An 8,486-nucleotide genomic window follows, 5' to 3' on the forward strand; every position below is an offset into this window, starting at 1 on the left:
GGCCGTAAGTGTGAGCACGTTGACATCAGAGACGGGGATCGACGCCCAAACGTATCCTCCCAATATCCAGAAGGGAAAGCGGCGGCGGTGTCCGGAAGGTTCGAAGCGGAAGTAGGCGACTGCGGACGGAAAGGGGCCCCGAAGTGAAAGATAGAAAGCTAAGCGGTAGGAGACAGAAAGTGGGTTGAATAAAGTGTCGACAGCGAAGAATAAAAGGGAGTTTGCTTGAGATCGATTCCAAGTGTTTTCTTGTCCGGTAGCCAAGACCGTATGCCGACCCTGAGGCAGTGAAGAGGGGAGTCTCCGCATTGCTGTGTGTGTCCTCTACCCGCTAGTTACACACTGTAGGGTCCATTTTATGCCCACAGGTGCGCAAGACACCTACGAAACGCATTATTCAGCCGGTTACTAGCCTGAAAGCGAAAATAGGGAACTAATTACAAAGTTCTGTGCTAACAGCAGCATGCTCATAACACGCCAGTGACAAAACCTTCGGATTTCGGATAAAACTTGGTGGAGCGACCGCGAACCAGAGTGGCCAAGATAGCAGCCCCTCAGCGATACTTCGAACTATAGGGGGCTGTCAAATAAGTTCGTAAGTGCGTCAATAGAGCCTGGAATAATCCCTAGGCGAGGAAGGAGAAACTGCCACCACCGATGAAGATGTCCGTTTAGTGTATAGTATTTTTGCCACCATCGTGCTAAGAATGCTAAGATATCGCTAAAGCACTTAGCAGCTCGGAGGTTTACAATGAACGACAATGGACTTTCCTGGTCAAATCCTAGAGGAAATTTTAGTGTGTTATGTGTGAGTGTATATCCTATCTATCTCCCACTGTCCGGCAGTGATATTATGAAAAACGATAACTTCAGTGATGGTTAGTCCAATTATCTTAATTTCGGGTTATAGATGGTGTTAGCTCTACTGACTATCCAAAGACCCATGAAGAATGACTGAGTACTTGCAGCGCATTCCGGAATCATTTTCTAGTCAGTAAGCCCCGTCAGAAGGTAATACTAGAATCATATGGATTTTACTATTACATTCGGACTTTTAACTCGCTTGGTATGTTATTACCAAAAGAGTCGACCCGTAAACATCTGAAAAAGAGAGGCGTGAATGCAGACCACTACGCCGGGACTGACCCCTTTCTGAATTTTAAACTCCCCAGCCCCGATTAATGTCACTCGTGCAGCTGTTGTCATCGTGGATTACTCAATTATAGACCTGGAGTTTAGAGAGAAAAAAAAACATTCAACACCCTACTGGTTTGCGAGTAACTTTCATGTGCTTATCCGTTATTTACAAGATGTACCTAATTATTTCCGCTACGCAGTGTTGAAACATTTTCACTCATCGATTGCAGTTTTCTTCGCCCAGCTTACTCATCCGTTTCCTCTCCACCCACTGGCAGCCATACACTAGACACTGCAATTCATAATTCATATCAACAGCAATCGCGGATATTCATGCTAACTGCCGCCTATAATTTCCCTTTCACCCAGCCTAGCCGGGTTGGCAAAGTGAAAATTAACAGAATCAAAACTTAACTTTCGCTAATCAACTGTGCAGCTGCTGTGCAGAATTACTGGACCGCACTCGGCCAGCACGCGATAGTCAACCCGCTGCCCAACCAGATCGTCTTCCGTTCACCAGCCTATGCTTCATTCGTAACGAACAAAATGTGCAGTTAGACGCTTGCTTGTCCTAGCTGGTTGTTGTGGCACCACAGTACCAGTTATCCCAATGACCGTGAAGCTGAAGATGTGCTACATCTTGTAGCGTGAGCAAACAAGTTTTTCCCGCCAGCGCTGGGAAAATTTCAATCTAGATTGATGCTTCCTTTTTGGGGACGCTGTGCTGCTGCATCAGCGGAAGCAATCGAATGAAACTGGAGGATGAGAGTACTAACTAGGTTTATTTTGTGACTTCAAGTACGATCGGTAATTGAAATGGAAAGAGAGTCGTTGGCCTCATTTTTTTTGCTGTTTCGGAACGCAAAGATTACTCCGACGGGTTTTATTTTTCTATTTCATCATTTTAATTTATTCGGCTTTTTACAAATGGATCTTAAGAGACTTAATTAAATAAATAATCAGTTCTTCGAGTGTAATAAATAAAATTACAATTATGTTAAATAAATATTTTAGCAAGTTTTTAAAAACAATTTTAAAAAAATGCTAAGCTTGGTTTGATTCAAAAAAATAAACAGGACCAGGAACGATTTCATTCCTTTACATTTTGGTTGGTCACAGAACAGAATGAGAGAGCCATAGGTGAGGTAACGCAAAAACAAACAAAAAACTTGGGTTTTCCATTCTTCGATCATCAGTCAGTATCCTGAAATTCTCGATCTATCTGTGTGTGTACGTATTGGTGTGTGGGTGATACGTGTTCTTTGTGAGCTATCATCACAAGCTTTGGCTTAGCGTGTTGCTTTTCTTTTGTTTTCCTGTCCGGCACGCACTATTCGAGATGATCTTACTGGGCGTAGTGTCCGTATCCGTTGTACGCTAAGCCCTGAGGGGAGCCGATACGGCCCCAACTGCCACCATGTCCACCGGATACGACAACCTCGTGGGCAGATTCGTGATGGCCGCCTCCACTGGAGATGAGTTTCTTAATGCCGATGATCGAGGCAAGTGCAAGTGCAAGTTTGGATACGATCAAAGCTTTACCGGCCAGCAAAGCTAGAGCACCGAAAGCGAGGGGAACCAGAGTGCTTCCGAGCAGCAGTGGGATCATGATCCAGTGTCCGTTTTTCTTGTCCTTGTTACCGAGACCGCCGCCATAGCCGCCACCGCCGAGACCACCACCTCCTGCGCGGACTTCATCCATGGATCGTTTGATCTCCTCGCTGGATGGGAATTTGACCTGAAATTTAAAGAAGGATTAGAATATTAGTTTTTCGTTGCAGGCAATGGCAGTCAACCGACACTTACTTGCAGGGTATGAGTTTGGAAGAAGGATAGTACTTTATCAAACAGCATCGAGTTCAGGGAGCGCTCCTTTTCGTCCATTGAGCGAGGTAACTCCTGTTCCAGTTGAGCTTCAGTTTTAACGGGGGTGCTGTCAATTGGTACTTCCTGGTCACGAACGAATTTAATACCTTCGCTGATCTTGAAATCCTTCAGCGATCGCGCCACCCGGTCCAGGATGGTGAACAGTTTCATCTTCAGGCAGGTAGAAACATCTGAATTGGCACAATCATTGTAGGTTTTGTACAAATATCTGATCTCGCCAAGATAGGATCCAGATCGGGGCGTTTGCTGCTGCTGTTGCGGGTCATTACTGTCGTCAATTTGGTTCGAATTGATCGATTGAGCCGCGGACGCACTGTGAGCGAATGACACGGTAGCCAAGCAGCTTATCACTAGTAAACACTTGAACACCTTCATTTTCTGACTAATTGCTGCCTGTACTAAACTAATCACTAACTTATACGCTTGAGTAAATCTGTTTTGCGGGGAAAACAGATCACAAAGTTGAACCGCTTCACGGAACCTCTCACTCTCTGCTTGGGATAGTTCTAGAACTGTAGACGAATGAAATCAAACTGTGCCTATCTCCGGTCTGATCAAGCAATATATACCACCGACCAAGCTGGTTGAATTTTCATTTTTCCAGCTACCCAGAGTTTTCCTCCTCCCCACCCTGAGTCGTGGTCCTGATAACTGGCTGCCGATCAACAGCATAAAGTATGTGCACTAGAAAATCGAGCATCTATACATACGGCAGGTGCATCAGCATAACCTAATGCACACACGCGAGTCTCGACGGTGCATCTTCCAAGACGGTTGCATTTTGCTGGCATGCACCAGCAGCAACAACAACTATCTCTACCAGTCAGCGAAATACTACTACAACCCGTTTTTCAGCGACAACCGTTGCGTCTCTTGCGGGATCGCGGAACAGCCTGCCACGGAAAAACAGGCATGTGAGTGAGAGCGAGACAAGCATTCACTCACGTATATTAATTCGGTTCTATTCTATTACCCTCGGCGCTCCGGTTGCAGACAAGAGGCATGTTTACAAATCGCACATTTTCCCCCTTTTTCCTCGGACCTCTGAGCGGCTTCGACGCCATAAGATTCCGTTCAATATCTACGAAAATCCTACCCGCGCGTGTAGAGAAATTCCAACCCGTTCGTCAGTCTCACGATCATCTGCCACCCACACCACCCCACAGCAATTCCTACACAGTTTGACGTACCGGCTTCGAAGGATAAAAAAAGAAAAACAGTGCAGTTGCCTATCAGTGGCAAGCTAAAACCAATCAAAGCGTGAAAAGTCTGTTGCCGTTCAACGCAACGAACCACCCAGCTAGAGGCTAGTTTGATCCAAATTCTTCAAAAACAGACAACACAAGTGGTTGCTTTCTTTCCTTTTTAACAAATATTGAAAATGATTTCAATGTTATTTTTCCATTCGAGCAACCACAAACTACACAACGCACCCACGAACGGACCGCATTTTTCCAGCCTGAATCCGACTGTCCGGTATCCAAACCGAACCAAAAGCCAGGGACGATGACGACAGAGAGGGAAACAATTTTCACGCCTCATTCAACGGTTAATACCTCTTTCAGCACTCTCTCCTCTTAGCTGTGTGTTTGTGTTTATGCTTAGATTCAATGAAGTTTTTCATTACACCTGGCAAGGGCAATTATGCCCAATGCTGTCAAAAAAATAGTGATTCTTCTTTTTCGAAAGGATTACGAGCGGATTAAATAACCAGCAAAAATACTTCGCCACGGTTATTAGCATAATGGAAAGTGTTAATTTTTTAAAAGCCATTCCGAAGGGTTGGCTTGACCATCGCGCAGAAAACGCTTATTAATTTTCACTTTCTGTCCGGATGGTAGACGGGAAATCGGTCGGTAAAGGGTTGTTAACTCGGAAAATCGCCAAAGAGAGTCTAATCAACGGACGAACGGTTTATCGAAAATAATAAACACCCTAATACAATGGCGTGCAAGAAAATTATGACTTTTGCGTAGGTTATTTTTAGAATTGGATGTCAAATAGGTGAGCAATGGAGAAACCCACGGATTGGTCACTAACATTAAGAATGACATTAGCATTAGAGGCCCGCTTGTGTTGGGTTGAGAGGTGAGCAAAGCGTATGCGGAAGTTTGTAATATGATATTGTGGGCAACAGGCATTACATGTTGCCAACAACTTCAGCGCTGGCGTCAGCTTATGTCAAAATTTTGCCGGGTGGATTACTCCGTTGTCCATTTAGACTTCCCAACTTTTATTTTATTTTCACATATTCGATACTTTCTTCAATATACATCTTACTCTTGTTTATTTAGTTTCCGAAGCTCTTTCGGGTTCTCTACTAAATGTTTTCTATACGCGGTATTCTTGCTGCGTGGCCAGGCCTTTTAGTCTGCAGGCGATTGTTTTAATCACTTGACAATATACACATTTTTATATACCTGGTTCATGCGTCTTCGCCACTCTTCAGCATCGCCAAGTATTGACCGCAGGATTTTGCACTTAAATGCACCAAAAAATCGTGGGTCGCTCTCCTTGAGCGTTCTCTTGAAGAATCAAAGACCTGTTGATAGCAAGTTTTGTGCGAATTTCTGGACCAAGCTGGAAGATCGTAAAAGGCCTCGTTTGCTGTCGTTATCTGTTCCTTTACTTATTTGCTAACATTTTCAAACATGTCACTAGCACATCAAGGTAAACCAATTCGTTGAACACGTCGATTGTGACTCCAACAACCGCAAGGCTGCTACGCTTTCTGTCACCCATCTTCTATAACAAATCACAATATTTTGTAGAACAGTAGATTTGATAGTCCGTCACTTCGGTTCAAACCATCTAACGTCACATGCGAAACCATGTTCAGTTATAGCCCGCCATAACTAATTCCGTTTTGTATCGTATGTATCGTATACTGCTTGGAAATTTAGGAGTGATATCCACGTATGCCGGTCTTAAACACCACTCTCCAATCATCCCTAACACCCGCGTCAAAAATCCTCATCTAACGTACACGGGGCTGCTGCGAAGTCGGCGGACTCTGTCGGGTTATCTGCTGAATATAGTTTTCACTTAACTTTCATCCGGCATCCTTGCTGCGTGGCCAGCCCGCTGTAGTCTGCCGTCTTTTATTCGCTTCACAATTACAGTATACTAGGTAAATTTCGTGGTTCATGCGCCTGCATTACACTCTTTCTTCGAATATGCTGCCAAAAATTGATCGCACGTTCTAACGCTCAAAAAAACTAAGAGCTCGACGGTCGCTTTTCTTCAACATCCACGCTTCACGGCCGCAGAGTACCACCAGGACGGAGTTGCGAGCTAGGGGACCTTAGCTGGCTACGTAATCCGTAGATGGCGCTATTGGCAGCCGCTATCCACCTTTTTACTTCACGACTCACATCGTTGTTACATATCCCACACCCGAAGAGCTACCACGCTCTCTATCAGCTTGTTTTGGCAAAGTTTATGATATGTGGCGTACGATCCACCTTGGAGTTTATAAAGAAATGGTGAGTCTGCAAAGAGAATAACCGGAATTTACCGAGGATTTGTCGCAAGGTAAACATTATGCATTAAAAAATGGATTTTTTCGGATGGTGATAAAAAAACTAAGACAGCTAATTGAATGTCATAAATTTCCAATGGAAGGTAATTATATTAGCTTACTTGCAAAAAAATCTACGCCCTCGCGAGTGGCCTTCTGACAGTTAACCACAATATTCGCCATGGTGGACGAAAACATGCGTGTAGGTATATTTTTGAGTTCTTTCTCCGTTTTATTTATCAATTCCTCCTCAGTTTTTGCGACAAAATTGTTAGAGTAAATCTTACGCTTCATGTTTGCCCAGAAATTCTCGATAGGGTGCAGCTGGGAGACGCTGGGCGGGTTCGTCGACTTCGATATTCAGCCGCTCTATTTCCTCCAACGATCGCTTTGAGTAGTGGGCCGACGCCAGATCCGGTTAGAACACCACTTCTTCGCCCTTATGGTCTTTCTTGATGAATAACACAACTTCCAGCAGGCACTTACTTACTTACTTAGGTGGCTTGCCGTCCTAAGACAAAGCCTGTTGAACAAAGTTACTCCATGTAACTCGGTTAAGGGCTACCGCTCTCCAATTCCTCGGACACCGAGTACTCTCCGCCAGATCTCGTTCTACCTGGTCTAACCATCTTGCTCGCTGCGCTCCTGGTCATCTTGTTCCTACCGGATTTGAGGCGAACACCATCTTTGCAGGGTAGTTGTCCGGCATTCTTGCAACATGCCCTGCCCATCGTATCTGTCCAGCTTTAGCCACCTTCTGGATACTGGGTTCGCCACAGATCTGTGCGAGATCATGATTCATCTCTGCCTCCATGCTCCGTTCTGCTGTACGCCGCCGAAGATCGCTCTTAGCACTCGTCGTTCGAAAACTCTGAGCACTCGCAGGTCCTCCTCGAGCATTGTCCATATTTCATGCTCGTAGAGAACAACCGGTCTAATAGGCGTCTTGTACAGAGTGCACTTTGTACGGGGACTTAGTCTGCTAGACCGCAATTGCTTGTGAAGCCCATAGTAAGCGCGACTTCCGCTGATAATACGCCTCCGAATCTCACGGATGGTATCATTGTCCACCATTACCAGCCAAGGTAGACAAATTCGTCGACTACCTCAAACTCATCGCCGTCGATCAATATAGTACTGCCCAAGCGGCGTCTTTCGGCCTAGGTTCCGCTAGCCAGCATGTACTTTGTTTTAGACGTATTTACCTTCAACAGAATCTTTTCAGCATCGCGCTTTAGTCAGATGTACTGTTCAGCCATTGCCTCAGATGTTCTACCGATAATATCTATTACGTCGGCAAAGCAGACGAATTGACTACATTTGTTGAATATCGTGCCGCGCGTGTGGATATCCGCTCGATTCATAACACCTTGAAGCGCTATGTTGAACAGTAGGCATGAAAGACCATCACCTTGACGAAGCTCTCTGTGTGATTCGAATGAACTTGACAATCCACCCGAAATCCGAACACAGCACTGTGTTCCATCAATCGTAGATTCAATCAGTTTAATGAGCTTCCTGGGGAAGCTGTTCTCGTCTATGACTTTGAATGTCCATGAGTGAATGATTTAGCTCTTTGCGGTTGATGGTATCATATGCGGCTTTGAAATCAACGAACAAATGTTGCGTGGGAACTCTGTATTCACGGCCTTTTTGGAGGATTTGCCGCAGTGTAAATATTTGATCCGTTGTAGACCGACCTTCGACGAAGCCGGCTGGATAAGTTCCCACAAATCTGTTCGCAATTGGTGATAGTCGGCGGAAAATGATTTGGGACAGGACTTTATAGGTGGCATTGAGAACGGTGATCGCTCGATAGTACTCACAGTCCAACTTGTCACCCTTTTTATAGATCGGGCAGATAACCCCATCTTTTCAATCCACCGGTAACTGTTCTGTATCCCAAATTCTAACAATTAGCCGGTGTATACAAACGGTTAGC

The 8,486-nt window shown here is 45.0% G+C and overlaps 1 protein-coding gene across 1 annotated transcript; it reads right to left on the reverse strand.

The window, feature by feature from the left end:
* Window positions 1–2,482: 2,482 nt before the first annotated feature.
* On the reverse strand, window positions 2,483–3,399 carry LOC128732653 (uncharacterized). Its single transcript, XM_053825945.1, has 2 exons — window positions 2,944–3,399; window positions 2,483–2,875 (listed from the first exon to the last, which is right to left on the reverse strand). The coding sequence occupies exons 1-2, from the start codon at window positions 3,397–3,399 to the stop codon at window positions 2,483–2,485; spliced, it is 849 nt and encodes a 282-aa protein (XP_053681920.1).
* Window positions 3,400–8,486: the final 5,087 nt, after the last annotated feature.

The sequence above is a fragment of the Sabethes cyaneus genome, chromosome 1, assembly GCF_943734655.1.
Source record: "Sabethes cyaneus chromosome 1, idSabCyanKW18_F2, whole genome shotgun sequence".
Classification (NCBI taxonomy): Eukaryota; Metazoa; Arthropoda; class Insecta; order Diptera; family Culicidae; genus Sabethes; species Sabethes cyaneus.